The 27,429-nt window shown below is 46.9% G+C and overlaps 3 protein-coding genes and 1 long non-coding RNA gene across 4 annotated transcripts; 1 reads left to right on the top strand and 3 right to left on the bottom strand.

The window, feature by feature from the left end:
* The first annotated feature begins 1,219 nt into the window (after nucleotides 1-1,219).
* On the top strand, nucleotides 1,220-7,078 carry LOC101785020 (cinnamoyl-CoA reductase 1). Its single transcript, XM_004973495.4, has 5 exons — nucleotides 1,220-1,627; nucleotides 1,741-1,895; nucleotides 2,023-2,211; nucleotides 3,960-4,312; nucleotides 6,646-7,078. Exons 1-5 carry the CDS (start codon nucleotides 1,462-1,464, stop codon nucleotides 6,884-6,886), a joined length of 1,104 nt encoding a protein of 367 aa, XP_004973552.1. The 5' UTR covers nucleotides 1,220-1,461; the 3' UTR covers nucleotides 6,887-7,078.
* Nucleotides 7,079-11,289: 4,211 nt separating this feature from the next.
* LOC101785423 lies at nucleotides 11,290-12,106 on the bottom strand. Its single transcript, XM_004973496.2, has 3 exons — nucleotides 11,967-12,106; nucleotides 11,729-11,866; nucleotides 11,290-11,621 (listed from the first exon to the last, which is right to left on the bottom strand). The coding sequence occupies exons 1-3, from the start codon at nucleotides 12,060-12,062 to the stop codon at nucleotides 11,505-11,507; spliced, it is 351 nt and encodes a 116-aa protein (XP_004973553.1). The 5' UTR covers nucleotides 12,063-12,106; the 3' UTR covers nucleotides 11,290-11,504.
* Nucleotides 12,107-14,437: 2,331 nt separating this feature from the next.
* On the bottom strand, nucleotides 14,438-17,214 carry LOC111257596. The gene is made up of 2 exons (XR_002678120.1): nucleotides 17,018-17,214; nucleotides 14,438-16,251 (listed from the first exon to the last, which is right to left on the bottom strand). It is a non-coding gene; the product is annotated as an uncharacterized LOC111257596 (long non-coding RNA).
* Nucleotides 17,215-22,971: 5,757 nt separating this feature from the next.
* On the bottom strand, nucleotides 22,972-24,991 carry LOC101784626 (CBL-interacting protein kinase 6). The gene has a single exon (XM_004973494.4). It carries the CDS (start codon nucleotides 24,603-24,605, stop codon nucleotides 23,250-23,252), a length of 1,356 nt encoding a protein of 451 aa, XP_004973551.1. The 5' UTR covers nucleotides 24,606-24,991; the 3' UTR covers nucleotides 22,972-23,249.
* Nucleotides 24,992-27,429: the final 2,438 nt, after the last annotated feature.

Raw genomic sequence — 27,429 nt, 5'->3', positions numbered from 1 at the left:
GATGCCATGGCTGGAGCTCTACCAATCTAGATGGCTATGATTACTATGTGAAGTATCAGAGGCGCTAGGAGGAACGTCGTCCTTGCTCTCGGGTCGACAGTTGCGTGTTAACTAGATGAGAAACAGCCCCTCATATGGCATTTACATATATATGTTTACAGGCGCATGAGATAGATCTCTCACAAGTTGTTACAAGAAGAAGAAAATCTATAACAAACTCTATCTCTTGCCAAACTCTATCTCTAAGAGGTTTCCTTTATTATCACGGTAAGTAAACTACATGCATGCCTCAGACGCCTGGACTCTGGTCACATCTTAACACTTGTGTCTTGCACTCTGGCATATATGCAAAGCTATATGCACCATGTGTTCCATGTCTGATGTCCCAGTCCAACCACTATTTGCCCAAGTCAGAATCTGGCTGACCTCCGGTGCATCCATCCACACATGGTCCAGGCACGTTTCTGTCCAGGCAGCACGAAACAGTTTCAGTTCAGAGCGGTACAAGTAACCAGTACCATAGACTTTTAGCCACTACGATTGAGCTAGAGTATCAAGGTTCAAGGCCTATTTTTTTCCCTACCTTTTCGTCGCGACCCGTGCCACGTATTTTATTGTTTTTCCTACTTACTTTATATCGTATTGTCTCCTTACTCATATAAATTTTCTATGATCGGAATGTGCCTATATGCATGCACGTGCTACCAGTGCCATTTCAAGAAAGTTTGGTGGCGCGATTAAAAATTCTAATTCAGGTACACTGATAGTGCCATTTCAGGGAAGCACAAATTTGTTGCCAATTCATAATCTGATTGAAGCAGAGATAGGGAAATCCCCCATATCAGACGCCAACCAAAATACAGATCGATATCATCTTGATGCAAATTTCTCAACAACTCGACAAAAGAAAACAACCATTTCTCAGCAGCTCAGCTCAACAAAAAAGGATGCGATTATATACAATATAAAAATGCGCATGACATGTCGCGCGCGCGTCGTCGCCGAACGGCCGGAGATGGTAGGGGTTGCCGGCTCACCTAACCCGGGGTCGCCATCCCGGCGAGGGGCCGGCCGGGGCCACCGCACGGTGCCCCCATCCCATCCGTGCATCTCGCTGTCTCGGCTACTCGCTCGCCGCTCACGCGCACTGCGCTCGAACACACCACCCCTTGCCTCGCCATGGCCCTGCCTTGGCCTGGCTTATAAATTCCGCGCCACTCCAACGCCGACCCTCTCAGGAAGTATCCTACCAAACCTACCAACTCGATCGCGCTCGCCCGCGCAAAGGGGAAACCTAAAAACTAACTCACCAACGCCTAGCTGTATTCCCTGCTTCGGCACTACTGCTACTCCACCGCGAGCAATAGCTATACCTTTCGTGACGAAATCGAGGAGTAGCTAGCAGGGGAGGATTGAGGAACTGATCGCCGCCGCCGCCGCCGTCGTCGTCTCGTCGTCAGTATGACCGTGGTCGAAGCCGTGTCCGCCGCCGCCGCGGCGGTGGTTCCGCCGGCGGGGAACGGGCAGACCGTGTGCGTCACCGGCGCGGCCGGGTACATCGCGTCGTGGCTGGTGAAGCTGCTGCTCGAGAAGGGATACACTGTCAAGGGCACCGTCAGGAACCCAGGCATGCACGGATTCGCACACACACGCATATTGTACGTACGTACAAGCTAGCAGGGCACCTGACTAACGTTGTGTTCTTGGATGGATATCGTCTGATGGCGGCGGCGATGGCAGATGACCCGAAGAACGCGCACCTCAAGGCGCTGGACGGCGCCGCCGAGCGGCTGGTCCTCTGCAAGGCCGACCTCCTCGACTACGACGCCATCTGCCGCGCCGTGCAGGGCTGCCAGGGCGTCTTCCACACCGCCTCCCCCGTCACCGACGACCCCGTGAGTACCATAACCATACTGCTCAACCGTTCCTCCTCCTCTAGCTCCTCGATCGCACACGGAAAACTCAATTATGAGAAAGAGATGCATCAATAATCATGATGATGACGCACGCGCATGCATGCAGGAGCAAATGGTGGAGCCGGCGGTGCGCGGGACGGAGTACGTGCTCAGCGCGGCGGCGGAGGCCGGCACGGTGCGGCGGGTGGTGTTCACGTCCTCCATCGGCGCCGTGACCATGGACCCCAACCGCGGGCCCGACGTGGTGGTGGACGAGTCCTGCTGGAGCGACCTCGACTTCTGCAAGAAAACCAGGGTGGGTGCTTGGTCACTTTTACTTGCCTCTCTCTTTCTCTCTCCCTCGATCCATCTAGCTCAGTAGCTCCTGCTATGCTACCTTTCGCCGCACCATATCAGTATTTTCCCCTCTATTTTTATTTCTTCCTTTCTGCGGATAAAGTAAAGAAACTAAAGATCGATGGCTATCATGAGAGAAATAGGCGAATTATTACCTATGGGCATGCACTACCAACCGAACCCGGCCTAAAAAAGAGTTCGGATTGAGGCAGCCAATGGGATCGAGTGCGCATCGATCGTGCCTGTCCAGAGCACCACTAGATTTGAAACAAAACTTTTTCCTCTAGTGATCGACGTGCACTAGCCCAAAGAATAAACAAATTTGTGGTCTCGGAAAAATAAGAATAAAAGCAATAGCAAAGGCAAATGATTCTCCCCAATGAATATAGAGCTAGCTAATTGAGCTTATTAAAGTACGTTAATCCTGCATGACCCCACGCCGATAGACACGTGCATGGCATGCAGAAGCAGAACTGCAAAGCTGATCAATAGTTACAACATCGATTTTTAACCATTAGAATATACGTCGAGGCATCCGATTTTTTTAAGATTTCAGATGTCTGCTACGTAGCATTACCAAAATCTCTATGGGAGGCCTTGTTGTAAAAAAAAAAAACAGGACCACTGCTCTAGAAAATTTTAGGTTTAGTTTAAGTTTTGCACAAAATTAATCCTAGAGATTTGGGTCCTAAAACTCCCCTTACAATTCCAAACGGCCTATATACATTTACTAATTTTACTTTTCTGTAAAGGTGATATTTTTTCTTGAACACGTACATGAACTCTTTGAAAAGCTGAAAAAATCGAACCTAGTTCGATCTGGTACTCGCCTTCTATATTCGATAGAAGCGCAGGTGTGGCTTTCCAATAGTGAGGTGAAAGGTAGAAGCACTACAAGTGGTAGTTGTACATGCGCGCCCACCATAAAAGTCTATAAACCGGCCACTAGAATCTGTAGTAACTTTAGCGTCGTCAATGAACGGTCATGCCATGCATGGAAATGGAACGTCGCTCAGCGCTGGTAGCTGAAAGCATGATCCATGTCGAGCATGTAAGCTACATGGACAGAAATGGTGGGCCTCTGTCGTTTCGTTCTGGAAGAAGCTTTTGGCTTTGTTGGGTGAACAAGTTAAATTGTACTGTATGCCTTTAACTTTAAGCTAGAGAAGCTACCAGGGTCATCTTGCAAATGGTCAATCCTTCTTCAAGGTGAGCTGCAGTGCAGGCGTCTGATTTACTGGGAAGTGGTAAGCCAAATTCTCGGATCAAAAAGCTGAGGAAGGAAGACGTCCTCTTAGTAAAGGAAAACTCAAACTTGCTGATATTTGTCATTTCTATATGCAGTAGTAAAAATAAAACTGCTATGAGAATTTCGTAAAATTTCACCATAGATGTAGGTTAAACACTGTGAAAATCCAGATGCATGATCGGTAGATAACAAATTTCCAGACAGGTGAACATTAGCAAAGCTAGAGGAAAAAATTTAGCTCTTCTTTCATCATAACACAGCGACCCGACACCCTTATTATTCTAGCATTTTTATTTCCCATCTCACAAAAAAAGCCCAAATAACCCTCGCGCAATAATTCCGTCAGCATGACACACCATTGCTCTTGAACAGTTCACGGCCTGCTCAGTAGTGTCCTTGCAGCACACTGCTAGACTGCATGCGCTTTGTCTGAAACTAGCTAGCTTCTGTTGATGCAGAACTGGTACTGCTACGGCAAAGCGGTGGCGGAGCAGGCGGCGTGGGACGCGGCGCGTCAGCGCGGCGTGGACCTGGTGGTGGTGAACCCGGTGCTGGTGGTGGGCCCGCTGCTGCAGCCGACGGTGAACGCCAGCATCGCGCACATCCTCAAGTACCTCGACGGCTCCGCCCGCACCTTCGCCAACGCTGTGCAGGCCTACGTCGACGTCCGCGACGTCGCCGCCGCGCACCTCGCCGTCTTCGAGAGCCCCGCCGCCTCCGGCCGCCACCTCTGCGCCGAGCGTGTCCTCCACCGCGAGGACGTCGTCCGCATCCTCGCCAAGCTCTTCCCCGAGTACCCCGTCCCCACCAGGTACCGTACCAAACCTCTCGCTCGATCGCTCGCTTCGTCACCACAGTTCCGATTAGTTTCTAGCATAATTGACGTCCATTTGGCTGTTTCAGATGCTGCCAAATTCCTTCCGTACTTTCCTCAATGCTTAGCTAGCCAGCTACCAACCACATTTTGTTAATGGCGCGTGTCTTGTTCCACACGTATGAATGCGCATAAACTAAGAGCAATTTTGGTGTGCTTAATTAGTTATAGCAGTTGGTGGTGTGTCCATTCCAAGCATGTCTCATGATCCGTTACAAGCATCGATATCATGGCTAGGTCTACTTGGACCTAATACACACACACACACATGTATGTATGTTATATTGTTATCGTGGTTAGTTGCTTAGTTAAGGGGGCAGTGGGCAGTAAGGGACGACACTGATGATTAGGTAGCAAGCGAGTGATGGGATAGCTAGTACTCTTACTCAATTCGGTGGATGCCATCGGCGGTAGGTAAACGATGGATAGGACTAGCCGGTGAACGTAAGCGAGTGATCATCACCTGCAGCTAGGCCGTGCATGGGTTCATCAGGGGAACCAACTCCCTTGCCCTGACGCAACCTCGAGCGTACTCCTGTACAGGCCGGCCGGAAAACCGAGTCCCTGTTACTTTTGACCGCACGTTCTCTGATTGCAATTTGCAAGTGCAAGTCGTGAAGAAGGCAGAACCTTTGGTTAGTGTTTGTCACCACACGGATGGATCTCCAGTTGCTGTCTAGAGATCTAGACAAAAATTGTAACGCAATACCAGTGTATGTTCGCCACTGAGAAGTTGATGCAGGGACTTTTTGGAGGAGCCGAGGCGATACGTGCGCGTCGACGTCGGCGGAAGTAGGTGAGGTGGTGGCCGGAGCTATCATGAGTCTGTATGCCACAACTGAACTCAACAAGGATATAGTAGTAACTCTAGCTCAGAATCTTTTTGCCTGCCACTAGTTTTAGCTACCTTTGCTTGTGTAGTGTCAGTGGATGGATGGTGAGCACTTGACCTTGACGGGTAGCTGTTGGAGCGGTAGAAATCTGTAGCATCAGAGCAGGAAAAGTAGCGTGTGGTCTTTGCAAGAGCTCTGATCGATGGCCATTATCCCGTGTTGATTACTTCCGTTGGCCAATTGAGTACGGCCGGTGCTGGTATGTATCAGCATCACCATGCACGACTTGGGTGCTAGAGTCCTAGAGCAGATGCCTTGCTCGCGTCTGCAAAACTGCAACTGCTGCAACTCTGCGTAAGTTTTGCTGGTCCATTGGCCACACCCACGCGGCTTGCATGACAGAGTTGAACTTAATCTAAGACGAAGTTGCTCAGAAATCATGCTTTTGTCAAAGACAGCAGCAATAGGAGCATGGGAAAACACAACCCGGGATACAGGCACAACCACTACTTGCAAGTTCAGTTGACGTTTGCTTAGGAAATTTATCTAAGAAAGCAGCAGTTTAAACAATTTTAAGAAACAGGGGAAGGATAACCGAAACTTCATAGGAATTTTTCCCATTTTCTCTTAGCTAAACTTCCCTTTCCTATAGAACACTCAAGGCATGGGAGTAGCACACAAGATTTATCCCAAATCAATTGGCAGCAGTTTCTTGAGCAGTGACCTCTGCAGTAGGTCATCTTCCTCGTTACGGAAAATCTAGCAGTAACTTTTTCCACATAAGAAAGCAAATCATGGCAGTTCTTCTTGCAATCATTTTTTTCCTACATCATTACTGAAAGATTCACCAGTATTGTTTTCCTACATCATGTATCACTTCTAGATGACTGAGACACACAAGTAATTGCTACACACGCATGTAGAATATTTGCACGCCATCCTCCGGTATTTCAAACAAATCATGCACAACACAAAGAGAGGTAGTTTCATTCAAAGAACACGGAAGCTGCAATTATAGGACGCGAAACTGATGGGAATATTCAACTGTTGACTACAAATATTCAACTTTCTTTTTTGTCGATCGAGCGACGTCGGACTGAAATGGATCCGTGTTCGTTTACAGTAGTCAAGATCCATGACAGGTTCGTATGATTGTTTCAAAGATACCTCGTCGTCGAGCACCTTGGTCGATGTCGTAGTCTCACTCCTACCAACGAAACCTAACCTTAGCGTCCTCCACAGCACTAGCATCACACTGACGCAATGGCCGCGTATGCTCTTGGTCCAAGTGAAGGGATCTCACCTGCCCACAGGGAATCACCTCGTGTTTAGACTGGAATCGACGTCAAATTGACCTATGCTTCTTTTTTAGGATGACCTGTACGTATTTGCTATTTGCTTCAGTTAGCTGACTGTGTTTGATTTAATCTGGAGCAGGTGCTCTGACGAGGAGAATCCGCGGAAGCAGCCGTACAGGTTCTCGAACCAGAAGCTCCGGGACCTGGGGCTGGAGTTCCGGCCGGTGAGCCAGTCGCTGTACGACACGGTGAAGAGCCTCCAGGAGAAGGGCCACCTGCCGGTGCTCGGCGACGGCGAGCAGAAGCCGGAGGCCGAGAAGGAGGAGCAGGCCCCCGCCGCAACGGAGGTGCAGCAGGGCGGGATCGCCATCCGCGCGTGAGAGGCAGATGTCGCTCACGGAATGAACAGGAAGCAATGCAAGCAGCAATGTTCATACTGCCCCCCGGTCCCTGATGTGTAAACCAAGTAGTGTTTGTTGCCTGTCCCTGCCATGACTTGTAATGTCGTGCTCGTTGATCTTGTGGACTATAGTGAGTGAATAAATATGGTTAATGTTGGTTCAATGTTCTGATCCTTCATCTTTTGCTGCGGAGTCCATCATTATGCTGCTTACAAAGCGATTCTGAAACCACATCGATATTGCTTGGAAAGCGATTCTGGAACCACCGACTTGAAGCACATGGAAAATGAGCGAGCCATCATAATGGATAGGATTGGGGGTCGACTTCCCATAGTTTTGGGTCAGAAGGAACTCTCCTCTCTTTGCTGGGAAGCCAGCATTTGACATCTGCCATGGCATGTGCCATGCTTCTCCAACAAATGTAAAACAGAATGGCCAAACGTTGGAAGGATGGGAGTATCAGGAGGCCCCTAGACTGCAGAACACCCTTGTTACAAAAAAAAAAAAACGCATTGGATAAACTCCATGTTTGGTAGCCCAGTTACTAGAACCTGCATTACTGCACAGAAGAGTTGCCTGCCACCCTTACTTTGATCATCGCATAAAGATTCACAATATGCCGTAAGATCAGAGAAACTCACACAAGAAACAATGACAGTAGCCAGGCATATACAACATGGTGGACTGGATCTTGTAACATATATTACCAAGAATCATCTGACTTCTCCCTAGGTGAATAACAGAATGTTGAATTCTTGTATTTTAACTTGCTGACTCAAACATAAAGACAAGCTGTTGAGTGGTTAGATTTTGGAAGACGACAGAATCGACCAGAAGTTCCTCGATTATCAAACGTGTGAAATAAACATCTCCCTGTTCATGTTTGGTAGCCCAGTTGCTTAAGAACTGGCTCTATTAATGGTGATGCAAGAGTAGCTAGTAAAACACCACTTTGCCACCCTTGATCGTGACAATAGACACAATACATTGCACGGTCATTGCAACGCGCAAGAAACAATGACAGTTAACAGCACCAAGATCACAACATCTGGAGTTAAGTAACAAGACCAAACGAGGATCAAAGGGAAAGCAACAAAGAGAGCCAAAACAATGAGTTGGTGAACAGAGAGGAGAGTAGGAAACAAGTAATGTTTTGACCTACCTAATCTTTTGACTTGAAAGGAATCTACAACGAACAATCAGAATCAATTCTGAACTAAATAGTGTGATGCCCAATCATTGTCAAGAGACAACAAACCTCACACCGCATCACAACCTACCGCATCAAAAATAACTATATCAATCAAATTGTATCCTGAGGCCTGAGAAGACAGAGCCCAGAAAAGGAGATGCATGTATATAAACCAATCCCTTGCTGAACTAAATATACAGGTGAGTTGACATTACAGGAACGTTCACTATTATGGCAACAGAAGGAACTCAGGGAAAAATGCATAAACTAATTCCAAGGCAGAAAGTTCTATATGACAAGTTGAGACTTGATTATTTTTCCCCTCCAAAAATTCAGGATGGTACTCTTGCTACAAGACAGGGCTTTTGTACTCCAATACCTACGTATGCAGTCCTAATTCATGGGGGTATCCCTAATTTGTGAATGCATGGTATCTTCAATGCAAAATCACCTCTCATTGTTGAGATTCCGATATGGTACTTTTTCTAGGTAAAACCAAGTCTAGGCAGGCTCTGAACATTGCAAGCAGCGTTAGCAAATGCAAAAAAAAAAAAAAAAAAAAAAAACTTTTTACATAAAACTTATCAGAGATGCAGTTGGTTGGCAGTGTGTATTCCGGTTTTATTTATGATCTCATCGAGGTACAAATAACTGGTTGGCTCAAGGTTTTGTAATAAAAATTGAACTCATCATATTTGGTTTAGAAAGTCTGCTGGGCCTTGAGGAAGACAAGGAACAATATAGTATTTGAAATTAATGTTCTCAAAGAACGGGATCATTGATATTCTTCATTTATATCATTTATGCAGGAACTCAAAGTTTGTTGAGAATGGGAATTAGACATGACAGACACAATGTCATTTGGGGATGAGCAACAGAGCTTCAACCATCATCAGGGTGTGATAAAGAAGTCTAGAGTAGGAGGTTGAGATAAAAGCTGATATAGTTTGGGTTGCTGTGTGCAGTTTAAGTTGAATCAATTGTGCTGACAATGTCAGGCTGGTACCCCCGCTCTGATGAACTTTTAGTAACTATGAAGATCAAAGGTGCAAAACCTGGGATCTTAAGCTAAGCATAATTCTAGAGCAGCTTTTAAAGGTCCAATCCCCTTCAACAAAACTGCTAATATCCCATCTCACCACAGAACGTATGTTTAACCCCCAACTCAAGCCCATTGGACTAATCTTCATACCATCTCGTAGGTTTGTGCATCTTCATTTTCTAAACCTAGACATGCTAAATGACAACAAATCTACTTTTGCAGCACCACAATGGCAATATAAAGTTATAAACTAAAAATCATTATAAAGCACCACATCCATCAATCCATGTAGGAAAACATGGATATAACTGATTGAACATGTGAAAGTTTGGAATGAAAAAATATCTTCGTTACAAAAATAAGGAAACAAACAAAACATCAAATGATCTTTTACATACCCAACTCTTTCTCCTAATGAAAATCGATAGATCATATAGCTGTTCAGTGTCAAAAATTGGTCCTCTATTAACTATTAACACATCCGATGGCATAATGTTATCCAAGCATCATGTTTGTCAATCATAGCACGAACTACCTAGAACAAGATGGGTAAACTTAGATTTTCCTTTTATGATAACAGAGTTCATGTATAGGACAATTGGACAGTGCAAAAAGGTTATTGATGATGGACGAAAGGTACAGACTATTGCATGGAGGCATTAGGAGAAATAAATAATGAGCCTCAATGAATCCTAACAGTACAGGTATGTTTGGTTAAACACCTAACCAGGCCTAATGAATGCGGTGATCAAAGAGGCCCATCACTGCGTGCAAATCAGTTCAAAGGACTTCAAGAAAACAACAAATAAGGGCCGACATCCTAATGCATAAAAAAGTAGTTACCAGAAACAGAATGCTAGAGATATGGCAATTGAACAAGAAGAATCTGCTTTTGTGGGTGCTAGTTGACACTCAAAATTTATATGGGATAGGTGTCAATTTGACAACACTGACAAGGGAATGAAACACCAGTCGAAATCTAATAAGGTCATTAATATATAGGAAAATTGTCTCTATAACACTAATGGTGAACCTTTTTGAAACCATACTATTATGATTTATGCCATTCTAAATTACTAGTTTAGCACCACCTAGTTTCTCAGTTTTGCTCTGTTATACCACTATGTCAAATACCCCGTGCCAGCGCCGTCAAAGCTGCTGTCTCCCGCAACTTCTTCCCTCCACTCGGCCACATCCACACGTCATCTCCAGCAGATCAGTGAGTGCACCCGCTGACTCCGATGCGTCTCATGAGACCCCAAGCTGCCCATCCTCCTCGCGCAACACAAGATCCCCCGTTGCCTAACGCGAGATCTGGCCATACCTAAAGCAAACTGGCAGGATGATTCTAGGAGGTAGCCAAAAGCTGGCCAGCATAGTCACCCTACTGCTAACTCACTGCAATGCTCTCCTTGATGCGCCTGCCGAGACTGCCTCATGCATCAACCACTTTGCCGAGCTCTCCCTATCCTGCGCAAACCAGTGTGCACAGCCTAGGGACAACCTGGTTCAAGGAGGAACACTCTGATCTCCGGAATGGGTCGATCTAGGGATGAATCGACTTGTAGGCGGACGGCGGACCAGTTGAGGGAGGAAGAGGTGGAGCAGTGGCCAGAGTTCAGGAGAAGGCATGGTCTGGCAGAGCATTAGTGCGTGACAGAGACAGGAAGAGGCTAACGATAGAAGGATTAAATCTCATCTGAGTGGTTGATTTTTTATCCTACGGTATAGTGGTAGACGACACAAAAATGAAGAACTAACTGGTGCTAAAATAGTAGCTCAAATTTGAGAGGTGGTATGCATGCAAAATGGTTCACCAGTAGTGCTATAGAGGCAATTTTCCCTAATATAAACAGAAATTTTGGTTATTATATTTTTTTAGGGAATGTTTGTAATTACCTTATTTCACAGGACAAAACAGAATCTCGATACTATCAAAGGAACTTCTGCAACTATGAAATCATATTTTAGCAGATAATGCTTTGTGGATGCTAGACAGAAATATCACCAATTGAGTTAACAGATTTTAGCTAAAGATGGTAACTGGCATTCTGGTTTCTGGCAACCTGGAGATCAGTTGAAATAAGGCATGAAAGAACAAAGGGTTCAATAAAGATTCCGGCAACCTGCATGCCGTGAGAAGAAAAGTATTGCAACTCACATGCCAAGTAGGGATATCTTGATATTGAGGAATTCACATACAAATTCGTTTATCCATTAACATTCGGAGCAATGTACTGCTACACATCACATAAGCATCGATCTAACCGATATCAAGCCTGAAACCTATAGCATCTGGATACCAAAATAGTACTTGATCCAATTCAGCTCAATACCAATATCAGAACCGCAGAAACGACTACCTATTGCTTGAAAGTGTAGGGCTGGGGAAGCGAGATGGGACCCCGTCGGTCCTCGTCGCCGTCGAGCAGCCTCTGAACCCGCTTCTTGGCGCAGTACTGCCGGTCGAAGTGCTTCACCTGCGCAATCACCGATTTAACCAAGTGCCAACAAGAGAAAGCATGAAGCGCATGAAATCGTGCAGGGGCTATGCGCCGACGGCGGCGGCGCGGAATCCAGTGCTTACCCAGGTGGGGCGGCAGTTGCTGACGAAGTTGGCGCGGGACTTCTTGCAGTCGGCGGGGTAGAGGAGCCCCATGGTGGCGATCTCGGTGGGCCTCTTGTCCGCGTGCTTCTCCACGCACGCGTAGAAGGCGTCCCGTGCCTGCGGAGGAGGGCGCGCCTCTCGTCAGCAGCGGAAAGCCGGCGAGGAAGGAGAGGGTTCAGGGGAGGGAGGGGCGCGGGGACGGGTTTGAGGGCTATACCTTGTAGCAGGCCTCCCGGCCCTTGGCGAGGACGTCGGGCATGACGGATCCGTCGGAGCTGTGGTAGTCGGCGTCGGAGTCCGCGGCGGTGGACATCGTCGGCTGCAGGGTGTGCGGGGATTTGTTCGGGGGCTTTCGCTTGCGGGAGGGGAAAGGACACGGGTGGGCCGGCCCGAGGTGGAAACGGGCAGGACACTGTGTGGGCTTTGGAGACGGTGCTGCCATGCCGGGCGTGCGGCCCAGAGAAGCGGGAGGGGGATGCGAGTTAGGGCCTGCCAGTGTTTACTGGCCTCGCGATGGGCCGTCCAAGTAGTTAGTGGCGGAGCAGCACAGTGTTCTGGCATGATTTTTAAGTCAACGATTTTCTTCTGCATAAATGCCAAGCCGTTACCCTAAAAAAAAAATTCCAAGCCGTTAACTCTTCTGATGTTATACAGTACTGCATTCCCCACACGAATTTACACGAGAGCCCATGTGAATCCTGACAATTGACAATACAAATCTCAAAAAAGAAAATCCAATTTAGAAAGGAAATGAACATTACACAACAACAGGATTCCCTCAATGAAAAAAAGAAAACCATTACAACGACAGGCGTTTTAGTCATTCCTCACTGCAACAGTCTACAGTAGCTACTACGACATCAGTAATGCAGTCCCCTCCTCATTCATGCATGCAGCCAACAACCGGGGACGACGACCGATCGAATATATCCACGCAAAGGAAGACGAGCGCCAGGAGACAAATGACGCGAGCTCGTCTCGACATCTCTGGCCGGCCTGCTGCATCAATATCGCGGCTCGCCGGAAGCAGATCAGAGATCGTCTTGCGTTGATTTCTTAGCATAAAGTGGAAGAAGTACAGACATCCTCGCTCGGAAGCAGATCAGAGATCGTCTTTAAACACAGCTGACAATGACATGCCTACCCGGGTGATGCATGTCCATTCCGCTGTGGGCATGGACGGATGGATGGATCTCAGCACTTTACAGGTACAAACAAAACGCTCTGAGATCCACTTTATTGTACATATATAGAATATGGATGGCATGAACATGCATGAAAATGAAATTGGAAAGCTCAGAATCTCAGGTCATCTGGACCTTTCAAGTCATTTCCCTGGTTATTCGTTTATTTCGTATACGAACCCAAGCTAAACCAACTACTCATACATATAAAGCCTTCATCAGAGTACGTCCATAATGATTTAGCTAGGTTCCGGAACAGAACTTGTTGAGGCAGTCATTAGAGAGATGTTACAGTCTCCTGCCTGTAGTGGATACAACCATAACATAGCATGCACTGGCTATGCTTTCAAACGAGATACAATTGAATAACCAATACAGTCAACAAAAGGAAAAGATTCTTGCATACTTCGATCGTGGTCCTAAATGACGTTAGGAGTTAGCTAGGACTTGTGATTGTGTATGAGCATAATACTGTGAGGGGACCGACCGGCTTTATGGTTAAATGGGCCAACAGTGGCCTGATCTTGTAAACTCAACACTTTTAATTAACTTAGGGTTTCTATAAATTATCAACAGTGTTTCTTTTTACCTAGTTACACGTGAAACAGATACAGTTTTATCAGCACTTGGCATCTCTGGGAAACGATTAAATTTTTTAGACCCTATGGATGCACAGGATACTACAATAGGACCTGTACAACTAACTAATTAAACCAATGAAACTATATATGACACCTAGCTTATCTAGTGAAATGAGAATAACTAAATGATGATTAATTTGGTATCCGAGAGTAATCTAACAGCAAAAACTTCTAACTAATTAAAACATAAGAGGGAGTAAAAACATATACTACTTTCTATGTCCAAGTAGATGTGTTCATGTACAAACAATTATTATTGCTATACATCATATAATCTGGAGGTAACATTAACAATATGTCAAAAATAAAAAATGAAGAATTAATTAAAGAAATACTGCTGTGATTGTTAAAAAAAAGGCGTAAATCTTAACAATTGAGGTAGCTAACAGCTTTGTCTACATAATATTGAAGAGTTTGAGGGATTAGAGACTTCACCGAAGAATTAACTAAATGAACCTACCAAAACAAGCTTAGCTAGTATTCAAAATTTCAAAAAGGTTAGGGGATGTTTGATTCCACGGACTAAAGTTTAGTCCCTATCACATCGAATGTTTAGATACTAATTAGTATTAAATATAGACTAATTATAAAACCAATTGCACAGATGGAACCTAATTCGTGAGACGAATCTATTAAGCCTAATTAATTCATAATTAGCACATATTTACTGTAACATCACATTGTCAAATCATGGACTAATTAGGCTTAATATCACATTGTCAAATCATAGACTAATTAGGCTTAATAGATTCGTCTCGTGAATTAGTCTCCATTTGTACAATTGGTTTTATAATTAGCTCATATTTAATTCTCCTAATTAGTATCTAAACATTCAATATGACTGGAACTAAACTTTAGTCCGTGGAACCAAATACAAACACCTCCTTGTTTGAATGATAACAGGAGCTATCATTACAACGCTGGATAGCATGCACGTTTCATATGTTGATATATATCTAGGGACCAGAGAAAGGCGTGGTGGATCCTGACTCCTGATTCATGACTTCATGCAATCAGAGTTTTATCTCCAGATGTCCAAACATTGGCAACACGTGCCCAGCAGGAACCATGTTCAGGAAGGGTGTGCCAGTTCAGTTCTGGCCATATGGATAAGCTTGGGGGGAGACATACAAGTGGCGATCCACAGCTGGTAGCAATTGTTAGTATCTCTTCTTGAATTCATATAGTGCTAGTATTATTAAAAACCACAGCATACAAGGAAAAAATCTGTGTAAGGAACATTTGCAGATTCCTTTAAATGGGAGATTCCAAAGCCATACAAAGACAGCACTGGAAGTGTATAAGTTCGAGCTTTAATTAACTAGATTAATTACATCCTGGCAAAATGATTTACTGGGATTAACGAGAGCGACGATAAGTGAAAACAACATGACACATGTATTTGAGATTTTGAGCAATAGGTATATATGGCTGTAGAGCAGTTGATCTGGACGATCTAGATTTAATTGATTAAGTAATAATTTAGGAACCCTCACAGAAAAAGCTAAGAAATTCACAGAACCTATTCAATATATAACAATATTAGATAAGAACTATACATAAAAAGGACTAATGTAAGGTACCAATTATGACCATTGCAATTAATCTATCCTGTCAATGACCAAATATGTGTGTACATGGCTTTGAAATTATTTATGGGTGAATTAAGCATGTTATTCCATATTCATCATTCGTGTTAGTGGATGGGTTCAAAAAGTTGTAGCCGTAGGAACACACATAAAATTGCACCAATTATCTTGTTTTGGTAAAACATCTCAGCCTTTGCAGAACACTTCTAGGTCTCTGGAACTGATATGACTACATAAAATTGTAATGAATCTTCCATTGTATATTTTGTTCAAATGCACTGTGAATGATAAAAAAAACAGCTTTTTAAAGAAGCTGTATTATGAGTGAGAGGATATTTCATGCCACAACTATTTGGTGCAGGAAAAAATTGGGACACGGATCCAGAATTATTAGGACACCCTGCACATGAAAGAACAATCGAGCCTCTTAATCATCACACAGTACGTGAACCTCTAATATAGTTACCGAGCTAGGTCCTGAATGTGTTTCACATAAATGCATCTGCAAAGAAGTTTATGTACAAATACAACTAGCCATAGGCAAACACAAGAAAAATCATGGTACGACGAGACCCATAAAATAAGAATCTTGACCGAATTATCTGTATTAGATTGTTGCTTTTTCTGATGGATCAGAATAAATTGATGGTCTTAATATTGTGCCATCTTCATTAGAGAAAACAATAGCACAAACATACATAAGCGATCTGAAAAGATATTCGTGTGTTAAACCAAAAGATGCACTTATCTATGCATAACGGTCAATTTCAATATCAGGATATTAGTTGGCTAATTGAATTCATTCACCCCTGCTTGGCAATTTACTAACACTCAAAAAGAATTTAGCACCATCCATCAGTACCTCAAATTAGGCACTGTCAGAAATGGAACAGTTAGAAAACAAACACGAAAAATGATCACCTGGGAAGAAGAATACATGGTAAGATCTGCAAGTACGCTTACGTAAGCACGTACAGCAGCTTCCAGATCTGGAAGGCAGACGCACTGATGCTCCTTCCTCTTCCGGGCAGGCAGATCTACCTCCTGCACGAGCCGGCACCACTATGGCAACCCCCCAAAAAACCTACCTGCAACACATGAGATGATGATGGCAGTCATATGGCACTACTAGCTAATACTGCAAACAGAACATTTCAGATGAGGGAGAAAAAGGAAACGACCAGTAGGTCAGAGAAATAAACATCAGATCTCGGGGATTTTATCAAGTTACCGACAGATCTCGAAGCTAATGGAGGCCTTGTTTAGTTGGGGAATTTGGGAGGTGCCAAATTACTGTTACAGCACTGTAGCACACTGTAGCGTTTCGTTTGTATTTGTGAATTATTGTCCAAATATTGACTAATTAGGCTCAAAAGATTCGTCTCGCAAAGTACAACAAAACTGTGCAATTAGTTTTTAATTTCATCTACATTTAGTACTCCATGCATGTACCGCAAGTTTGATGTGATGGAGAATCTTCTTTTTGCATAGTGTCAAAGTTGGGAGTTGGGAGTAACTAAACATGGCCGGAGTCACAGACATGAGAACAATGACGTAGGTAGCAAAGATCGATGGAGGCGACGGGACCGGCCGGAACAGTGCGAGGTCGTTTCGGCTACGCGCGCGCGTGCAAGGAAAGCCGAGCCAGCGGTGAGATCGGCGAGATCAGTTTAATCAATCTATCACGCGCGGGGGCGTCGTCTCCTTCCCCGAGGCGTGTCCCCCCCGGTTCCCTCGACCTTGGGAGGCCGAGACACGGGGGCCTGCGGCGTGAAAGGAAAGCGCAAGCAAAAGGCAGGGAGAAACGGCCGGGCATGCGCGCAGCGGGGTTGCACACGGATAGCCGACACGTACCTTGCTCCAAAGTACGGGTCCAACTGCGCCACCGCTCCGACTCGCCCCTCCTCGGGCGGAGAGACGTAGGGCAGCCGGAGTGCAAGATAAGGACGAGACCCCGCCCAAACCGGCCTTATCTCGCCACCGCCGTCCTGCAAACCCTTCTTGTCCCGTCGCAGTAAAGCCTGAGCCTGCAACTTGCAGCAACAGCAAGAGAAAGAGAAAGAGAGAGGAGAGGAAAGAGAGTGTAGACATGGCAAGTGGTGGCAGGGAGAGGCCGGAGAGGACTGACAGAGAGAGAAGTGAGCACGCAGCAGCAGCTGCATCATTCGTACGTGTGCCGTCTCGATTGCAGATCGGATCGATGCAGTCTGACCGCTGCGTGCTCACTCTCTTCTGTCAGTTAGCCAGGGAAACCACCGCCGCCACCGCCGCAAAACCACTCGCAAAACAAACCATGCATCGTGAGGGAGAAAGTTCGTGCAGAAGCCGACCGGGAGATCGGCCGGACTTGAAGACGAAGGGGGCTGAGGCTCAGATCTGTGTGTGCTGCAGATCTGCTTCGTTGTGTGGTGAGGCTATGGCCAGGGTTTGTGCCGCATTATATAGAGCCGGAGACATGGTCCTCCTTCCTGCGCCCATCTTTTCCTGCTTTCCTGATCCCACCACATACGGCGCTAGGGTTAGGGCCTCATCCCTTGACCGCGCAGCTCTATCTCGGAGATATCTTGCTATCATGTTGCTAACTTTGGATATGGGGAATAGGGTTCTCTAGTGGGAAAAGAAGTATATCTCGGGATGCCCGCTCATCATACTCATCCATCGGCTAGAGATACTCGTCTGCAGATTGGTTGATATCAGGAGGTCCACATTTAACTGCGCAGACCATCGTGAGTACATCATTTGGACACGTCTGGCACCTTTTGTAAGAGGAAGAATTGGATATTGTTTTTTATAGTATGGTCCAATGACTGAACGACAACGATAAATCATGCTTTTAGTTAAAAGTCATGCTAACATATTGCTTTTAGTTAAAAGTCATGCTAACATATTTGAGCACTATACTCACCAATTATGTCATATGGCTATGTATTGTATATAGTTATTATTGTTAAAGAGTAGATATGGACGAATCAGGCATAATTCTACGAGCCTATCTAGTGCCAACTCTTGACATTTATGGAGTATGCATATATGACGATGGAGAGTTTGCTCAGCCATAAGAAAAGAAAAACCCACGAGAGAGCCAAATTAACCATGATATTGAGTGGCTTTTATGGCGTTCAACATAGTATATTTAATTCGCTAATCTAGTAAATCAAAGCATCAATCAAGGTTGATTACAAAGTGTCTTTTTAGTTATTGTGCAAAATACACATGTCAATTTTTTAGTAGTTGTTAGTTCATACTATGTTGAATGTAAATAACTATTGAAAATTAGGTTAGGTTACGTAAGAATATTAAGAAAATGATATGTAAGTTTTTTCTTTGTTGGGGTTAAATATATGATTACCTCTTTTGTCTAGGTGGGTTTGATAGTTTTTCTCATATTTGAAAGACCATTAACTTTGTATAAAGTTCTAAGATATTTTTTAGAAGAATAATAATTTCTAAGATATACAAAATGTTCTTTGTCGGTTTTACAAATCCCTAGAAAAGAAATTCATAGTTTGATAAACCCTACAGTTTGAGTTTTCAACATTTATCTTTTACAAGAGCTCTCAAGCGAGATATATAGAGGGTTAAACGACCTTTTACAGAACGGACAGATGTAGTAATTAGCAGCCATTTCAAGAAGCATGTTTTTCTTCTTTTGTGGTATAACCTTTCCTTTTCTTTCTTTTCAGATGTTTCTGAGATGTGTTCCTCGCTGGACCGTGGTACGACCTTTCAATACGTTTTTGTGCGACTTTTTATCATAGGAATCTTGGATGAAATTCGTAGTATCTCCATAGAGTAGACCACGAAATTATTATATTTTATTTTTTTAACGTAAACGGGTAGGATCTTCCGTTTAGTAATATAAAATATGGGAAGCAAGGCCTAAGCTCAAAAAATGTACATACATGCACCCCCAAGCAACGGCTTTGCGCCCGCCGTGGACCATGGAAATTAGAAAAAATTATACCGAACTGGTGGGTCGTATTAGATAGAATGGGCTGTGGAAATGCCTCGCTTGTTTTGAATTCGTTAAAAAGCGAGCGAGCTGTGCCAAAAGCTTGTCACGAGGCCCATTTGTCGCAGATCGGAGCCAACAAGCCAGGCCCAGCCCTTTGTACTTAGGCCTGAGCCCAGAAGTGAGCCGAGTTACAGATTTATATTGCCTCTAATTTGAAATCCGGTCCCCTCTGTTTGAATTTTGAATTCTAAACATCTGGCACTGCTCATTGTGCATGAGAAAACTGCAGGTTATCTTTTACATCTCAGCAGAAAATGGGAGATATGCAGTTATTATGGGATCTAGACTATGAACCTTCAGCCTGTTCGTTTCAGCTTATCAGCCGACTTATCAGCCACCGAACAGTATTTTTCTCTCACAATAAATTAACCGTTTCAGCTTTTCAGCCAGCTTATAAGTCCAGTCGAACCAACTGAAGCTTGTCCCCGAGACACGAATGGCAGCATCCGTTTTTACCACTCGAAAATCCTGTGGCGAAGATGCGTGCTGTGAAACACGCATCCATGGCCTGAAAAATCGCTGTGGCCCGCGGGGAAAAGAAAACAAACACTAAAACCCGAGCATTATTGGCGACAATCATGGTCATGCCCCACGTCCGTTATCTGCATGTCGTGTGCCCATCCGCTCTTCGCATCTACGACGAGCCAGCCAACCCGGGAGAAACGGGGAACCCACACACCTCGCTACCCATCCACGTCCACGTCCACGTCCATGTGCACTGTGCCCGCATCTTCTCAGGCTCAGCTGCATCTCCCTCCCTGGCTCCCTGCCTCATTCGCGTCTGATTCCGCTGCAAGAACCAGCAGACATCCAATGCTGAAAGCGATCACGAGCCACGGTGTCCAATGTCCCATTCCACAGCAGGTGACGCCATGAAGTCTGCACGGGTAAGGAGATGACACATGGACACCCGAAGTACAATAATTGTACAGATTTCTTTAAGCGCAATAATTGGAGGTGACCACAAAAAAATTCAGAGAAAAGCGACCAGACAAAGCTACCATTAGGGCAGCAATTAGGCTACTGTTTTTGAGTTAACGATCAAGGCTGATTATCCAGTGTCTTTCTTTGCTAGCGCAGGATTGAAACACGAAGCAGAGGGTATGGCTGTTAAAGATTCTGCTGGCGAGATACACGCATCATGAGTGCAGGGGAGTGCATCTGGGAGCTTAGCTTGCGTTGCTTGTCTTGTGATCGTTTTCTTAATGGCATTATTGCTGCTCGTATCTTCTTCGTGCCTGTCAAATGGTTCGACGCTTGTTCTGTTTTGCAGGGGCATGTTGCCACAGTATAACGCTAACGCAGATAGGTGGTGAGCTTCTTGATGCATTTGAGCTGGCTGGTTGGCCACATGGACGGAGATAAGGCTACAGGACGTTTCTCTGAACCGCATCCGGCTCCGACCTGATTCCTGTCGACCCGGATCGTTCAAACATCACCTCAGGAATCCAACTTTTTTCTTCTGTCTTGTGACGTGCTGGATCAAAAGGAAGCTATGGAGTTTATGGGACTTTGCCTTTTTCTTTTTTTCAAGATATGCCTAGCACGTATTAAGAAGAAGAGACCACAACATTAATAAACACGAAGAAACACACAGCACTACACACAGAACTTTGCCTTCCCAAAAACAAAAGGAAGACTATCCTCTCCTAGTCTCCTGCGCCTGCAAGCAAAATTTCTCAATGAAATTTCAGACCACTCATCAGTCATAACTAAACAACAACGTTGCCATGGGATTTTTTAGCACAAGTACAAGGGATGCTCAGCAAAATATAATGCTTAATTTTTGCCTAATAGATTATGGAGCGTATCATTAGGTGTTTGGTACACATTGCAAACATGATGATGATGGTGGATTATTTAAAAACGCTGTCGTTGCGCACGAGACTTAAATCGTATGCCAATTTCACAAAACAAATGAATAAATAAAAGGGAACGGCTTGCAGTGCGTGAGTTCGCCACTGCCTGCCTGCATTTGTTTGTTTCCTCAACCAGCGGTGGTCAGTGCCCTGACGACTGACGTGTTAGGTAGCTCCAATAAACAATCACAAGAACAAGAGAACTTCTCTAGTATTAAACCAAGAGGCACTGGTTGGCGACCAGATGTCGGGGTTGTTTGGATACGAGGTGCTAAACTTTAACAGTGTCACATCGGATATTCGGATGCTAATTAGGAGAACTAAATATGAACTAATTATAAAACTAATTGCAGAACCCTGTGCTAATTCGCGTGACGAATCTATTAAGCCTAATTAATCCATCATTAGCAAATGGTTACTGTAGCACCACATTGTCAGATCATGGACTAATTAGGCTTAATAGATTCGTCTCACGAATTACACTCCATCTGTGCAATTAGTTTTGTAATTAGTCTATGTTTAATACTCCTAATTAGCATCCAAACATCCGATGTGACGGCTGTTAAACTTTAACACCATGGAGCCAAACAGGCCCGAAGGGATACGACTGCAAGAAACCGTATCCATTTCGGGGGTTTGTCTGAATCCGGTGGCAGAAACGAAATCGGAGATACCCTGAGATGGCTCGTGCACATGCTACACCTGCAGAGCACAGCACTGGTCTGTTCCCCTGCTTCTCTTTGCTAGATTAAAAAGCAACCCCCAGATTAGCCATTCAGTACCAGTTGACAATTAAGTTTTGTTTGCCAGGAAAGTTGACAGACGCAATGTCATTTCATTCGCCCTCTCGGCCTCTGCTCATCTCCAAGCGTCTAGGTCTAGCAACAAACACTGTTTCAGCTTGAAGCAAAGTGAAGTTCTGAAAGCAATTCTCTAAAGGTTGAACTGTGATTCAGAGGGCTACAACAGCAGACATAATCGGCAATTATTGTACCGCCCTACGCACATCCCGGCCAATCTCGAGCCGCCACACGAACGCAAGGATGGTTCAGCCACACTAACCGTGCTCCTGCTGCAATCCGTCCTTTGGACTGGACCAGTGAACACTTGTCGACGTCCAGGGCAACACTGGCACACGCCATTGCGACACGGTGCCACGGTCGAAACGTACTACGAGCTCATTGGATTCACTGAATCACTGTGGCCGATGATGGGATCTGACAGAGCCGAGGAAGCCCGTCAGTGGATCCATGCATCAGCTGAAGTTTCAGTTGCGTGCCGCGCTCAGCTACAGCTACCCTTCCCCGATTTGTGGTAAAAACGTGATCTTGCCCGAAGAAGTTTCGTCCCCGCCGGAGCATTTTCTCGGCGACAGCGACGGGGAGGTCGCCGGAGGAAAGAAAGACCAGACAGGCGGACACCACGGCCACCAGCGGCGATACGGTATCCATCCTGCTGTCACCGCGCGGCCACACGTTTTGAGACGAAGACGAGCAGGAGCTCAGGTCCCCGTGGTCCTTTTCCGCCAGATCTCTGGCTGCCGGGCCGGGGTGAGATCGTCTCCTCTCATCGTCCGCTGTCAGGCAGCGCGTGGCAATTGCCGAGAGAGGTGTATCGAGACAGTTCTTGCATAATTGAACATCCTTCGTCAGCTGGTCCTCACTGAATTTTGACGAGCTGCTACAAGGCTGTAGTCGAACACAAGCTTACTGTTCACCAGTCACCACCCCCAGGTAATTCAAGTTCATCCAAATTTTTGCTCCATTCCTTCATGTGCAGCTTTACCAAGTAATTCAAGTTCATCCATGTTTTTGCCCATGCCTTCATGTACAGCGTTAGGAACTATAGAGTAAAGCTGGCGAGGAGGAATTTGGCGCATGTTTGAGCTGATTTTGGCTTAAACAAACAATGCTGGCACATAAAAAAGACATCAATGATGAAGGGATGCTGTTCTAGATTAAGACATGGAATGTTCAGGTGCAGGCAGAGCATAAACAATCACAAAAACAACTCAATTATGCAGAGGCGCCGCTCTAGGCAGCGATCGAGATACAGATTCCTCTCGCTACTGCCCCCACAAACAGCAACCTCACGTCATTATCGAATCAAGAACGGCGAAGCAATCACTTGAGTGAAAAATGGAACTGACACTGACTAAACAATGGCATCATGGCACTACGATACAGAGCAATGAGCGCGCGGCGGTGCGGCGTCACACGACGGCGGCGGCGGCAGGCGCCGGGTCGGCAGCGGCCCAGACGATGTCCTTGAGCGCCGGCCGGAGCTCGTCGCTGCAGAAGGACCGGTACTCGAGCGTGTCGCCGCCGTCCTTCTTAACGTCGACCACGAGAACGGACGGTGCCACGCTGAAGATGTCGGCGGCCACGGCGAGGCGGCCCTTGGGCCCCCCGCGCTCCGCGCCCTCGAACCGCACGCCGCGTGCGCCGCTCTTGGTCACCCGCATCCGCCCACCGCCGCGGGCGGCCACCTCCTCGAGCCGGGAGACGACGCCGCTCGCCGACTCCCGCGTCGCGAACCGCATGCCGCCCTCCCGGTGCCCCCTTGCGGAGCCACCCTCGACGTCGAACAGGGGCGAGAGGTCGAAACCCGCGGAGAGGGAGATCAGGTGGAACGCGTTCAGCGTCTCCGGCGGCTCGTCCTTGTCGCCGCCGTCCTTCCCGGCGCAGGCAGGCTCGGCCGGCGGCTCGGCGGCCGCATTGACGGGCCTCGGGACGGACGACGACTTTTTGAACCACGGCGTCTCGACCATCTGGGCGATGGTGATGCGGGTGTCGGGGTTGGGGTCGAGCAGCCTGGGGATGAGCCTGCGCGCCTCCGTGGACAGCCACGGCGGGCACCGGTAGTCGCCGCGGCTCATCTTCTTGAACATGGAGGCGATGTTGTCCTCCGGGAACGGGAGCGAGCCGGCGAGGAGCACGTAGAGGATGACCCCGCACGACCAGATGTCTGCCTTGGCGCCGTCGTACCCCTTGTTCCTGAACACCTCCGGCGCGACGTACCCCGGCGTGCCGCAGAGCGTGTGCAGCAGGCCGTCGCTGCGGGTGTGGTCGGCGAGCGCGCTGAGTCCGAAGTCGACAACCTTGAGGTTCCCCGCCTCGTCGATGAGGAGGTTCTCCGGCTTGAGGTCGCGGTGGAACACGCCGCGCGCGTGGCAGAAGTCGACGGCGGAGACGAGCTGCCTGAAGTATCGCCGCGCAACGTCCTCCCTCACCCGCCCGGCCCGCACGATCCGGGCGAAGAGCTCCCCGCCGCGGACGAGCTCGAGCGCGAGGTAGATCCTGGAGCGCGTGGCCATCACCTCGTGGAGCTCGACGATGTTTGGGTGGGACACCCGCTTCATGACGGCGATCTCGCGCTTGATCTGCTCCATCATGCCCGCGCGCACAACCTTGTCCTTGGACAGCACCTTCACCGCCACGCTGCGCCCGGTGCGCAGGTCACGGGCCGTGTGGACGCGCCCGAAGTTGCCGTGGCCCAGGACGCGGCCGAGCTCGTAGCGGCCCTGCAGCACCCCGCCCGCCTTCACATCCCCGTCCCCCTCACCCATGAGGGTCGAATGCTCGATCGAATCGAATCGATCGATCCACTAATTTCTTCTTCCGATCCAAAATTCCAAAGAGAGAAAAACGAACAAACTGTACCCTACGACTAGCGCCGGGGAAGGGAGGGTGGGATGGGTCTACCCGTCCTCGACGTGCTTGCGGTGGCAGGTGCGGCCGCCGCGCAGCTCGCGCTGGCCGGCGACGTCAGTGCCTGAGCGCCGCCTCATCGCTCCGCATTCCCTGGGGCGCGGGGGCGCTCGCCTCGACGGCGGTAGATCGGGGCAGGCGCGAGAAGCAGGGACAAGGGCGACGCGGTGGCTCTTGCGAGGAGGGAGGGTGGGAGCCTGGGATAGTGGGATGAGTGGTGAGTCCGTGTGAGATTGGCTCGGCGATGCGGCGCCCGGTTTATAACGGGCGGGCTAGGGCGGCGGCCGCAGAGGCAGGGCCCCTAGGGGTGTCCTGGAGCCGTGGGCGGACCGTCGTCTATGATTGAAGGGCTGGACCGTCGTCTGGCTCGGGACGGACGGGCCCTGATTGGGCTAGGCTGCCGGCTACGCCACGAGCGGCATGGTGGAAACCCGTTACGGTCTAGCACACCAGGTTGGCGTGGTACACCGGAAACCGCGACCGGTAACGCTAACGCAGCGGGTGCCTACGCTACAGTCCACGGCCCACAGTTTTGGTGCTTCCTGAGATTTTTTTCTCTCTCAGCCCATACGAAACCTGTGATTGTTGCAATTTGCAAACGAGCTTCTTTGGTCGAACAAAGGTCGTTGCAATTTGCAAACAACCGTCGTCGATGATGAGCGGTGCGAAGCCATGCGAGTATGACGAAGGCATAAGACCCAGCGACCATCTTGTTGTGCACACTATGGAAGTGGTTTCTTAGATGGATTTATTTGTGACTTCTTTGTAATTTGGTCCCACACGTATACCTTACAGGCTATTAGGCTTATACGTACTGAGTAGTCGTGAGGAAGAAATGTTGGAACTTTTAGGCAAAGCTGATTGTGTACTACTGTCATGTAGTAATGGCCATAGAGCTACTACCATTCAACTGATACATGGCGGAGTTTGAACATTTTTTTTTGACCTGCAAAACGATGAGGGAGAACTCAAGATAAGGTTGGAGCTAGAGGGACCACCATTCAAGTGATGCACATGACATAGCAGGCTTTACCTCAAGATGAGGTTGAACGATGACATAGCCAGGTTGCTCAATGAGTTGATGCTGGTAGTTTATTTTTGCACTTAATTTTCACTGTTCCATCCAGCTACAAAGTCTCAGTTGTTTTTGACCTGGGACTAAAAGAGCTTTAGTCCCGGATCCAAAACCAACGCCGATAGGGGCTCTTTAGTCCCGGTTAGTAATATCAACCAAGACTAAAGAACCCCCTTTAATCCTAATTGCAATGGTTAGGAATGGGGACTAAAGCCACTCATTTAGTCCTGGTTGGTGTTTCCAATTGAAACTAAAGATTTAATCCCGGTTGGTGGTTCCAACCGGGATTAAATGGTGTTCTTTAGTCCCAGTTGAAATCAACAATCAGGACTATATCCCTCTTTTTTTATTCCCTCGATGAACTCTCTCTCTCCGCACTAGCCTAGTGGCCTTTTATCACCCCACTGGCCTCATCTCTCCCCCACTACCTTATCCTTTCCCCACCACCGGCCTGTCTCTCCCTCCACCGCTTCCTCTCCTCCCTCCATTGGCTGCCGCTGGCGTGCGCGGCCTCCCCGGCCTGGCCCAGGCCGCCGACCACCGGCCCTACACGCGTGCGGGCGAGATGGCGAGCGGGGGAGCTTGTGGATACGAGAAGCTGGTGAATGTTTCCTTTGTGAGTGGTAATGCACGATTTGTTTGTGAATGATTCATTTGTGATTGTGTTGTGTTGTGAATCAAATCGAACTCATATGTTGTGAATCAGAATATTGTGCGAATTGATTGGTTGTGTATTCTCACCTGTGTGATGTTCATGTAAGATGAGCATGTTTATTGCTTGAATTTGTGAAGTGTTAATTATTTTAATTGTTTCTGTGGTGGAGTTGGAGCTCGGTGGTACGGTGGTCGAGGTGGAGCCAGGGGGAGCGGCATGAGCAGGCAGGACGGTGGTAGCCCACTTTTCTCTTTAGTTTTTGAAACTTTTTACCCCGGTTGGTACTACCAACCGGGATTAAAGGTAGTCTTTAGTCCTGGGTGTATAGGGAGCCTTTTAGTCTCGAAAGATTAATCTCGGTTGGATTTTCGAGATATATGTGTCTGTCCAATTAGGGCTAATGCTCACTTTTCCTCAAGTGCTTGGCATGAAGGGTTAAGGTTTGACGAGGGGTTCAATCTTAGTGTTCAAGGGGTAGGTGGGCATCTGTGCATGCATTTATTATTAGAATAAGTGTAAAAAATTCCATGATACTATGCGACTTATTTTTCTCTAGTTCGCACATTTAGGTCTGGTTTGAACATCCATGATACTATGCGACTTATTTTTCTCTAGTTCGCACATTTAGGTCTGGTTCGGTTCAAGTGATTTATTTTTAGCACCCATCATATCGAATGTTTAGATACTAATTAGAAGTATTAAACGTAGACTATTTACAAAACCCTTACATAAGTGGAGCGGATCAAAGACCAAACCTAACATCTCACTATAAATTTACACGTGAGAGACACCAGCATCATATTTGGGGAATACTATAATATTTCGAACCTAATAGAAACGGGTAGGCTACACTATCTACAACAAAGAGGTATACCGTGTTCATGTCGAAACTTGGCGAGTAAAGAGCTGGATGGTTACACTAGATGTGCATTTGAACATTCCATACAACTTA

The sequence above is a fragment of the Setaria italica genome, chromosome VI (assembly GCF_000263155.2).
Source record: "Setaria italica strain Yugu1 chromosome VI, Setaria_italica_v2.0, whole genome shotgun sequence".
In the NCBI taxonomy this organism is placed as follows: domain Eukaryota; kingdom Viridiplantae; phylum Streptophyta; class Magnoliopsida; order Poales; family Poaceae; genus Setaria; species Setaria italica.
This window is presented reverse-complemented; position numbering and strand designations above follow the sequence as displayed.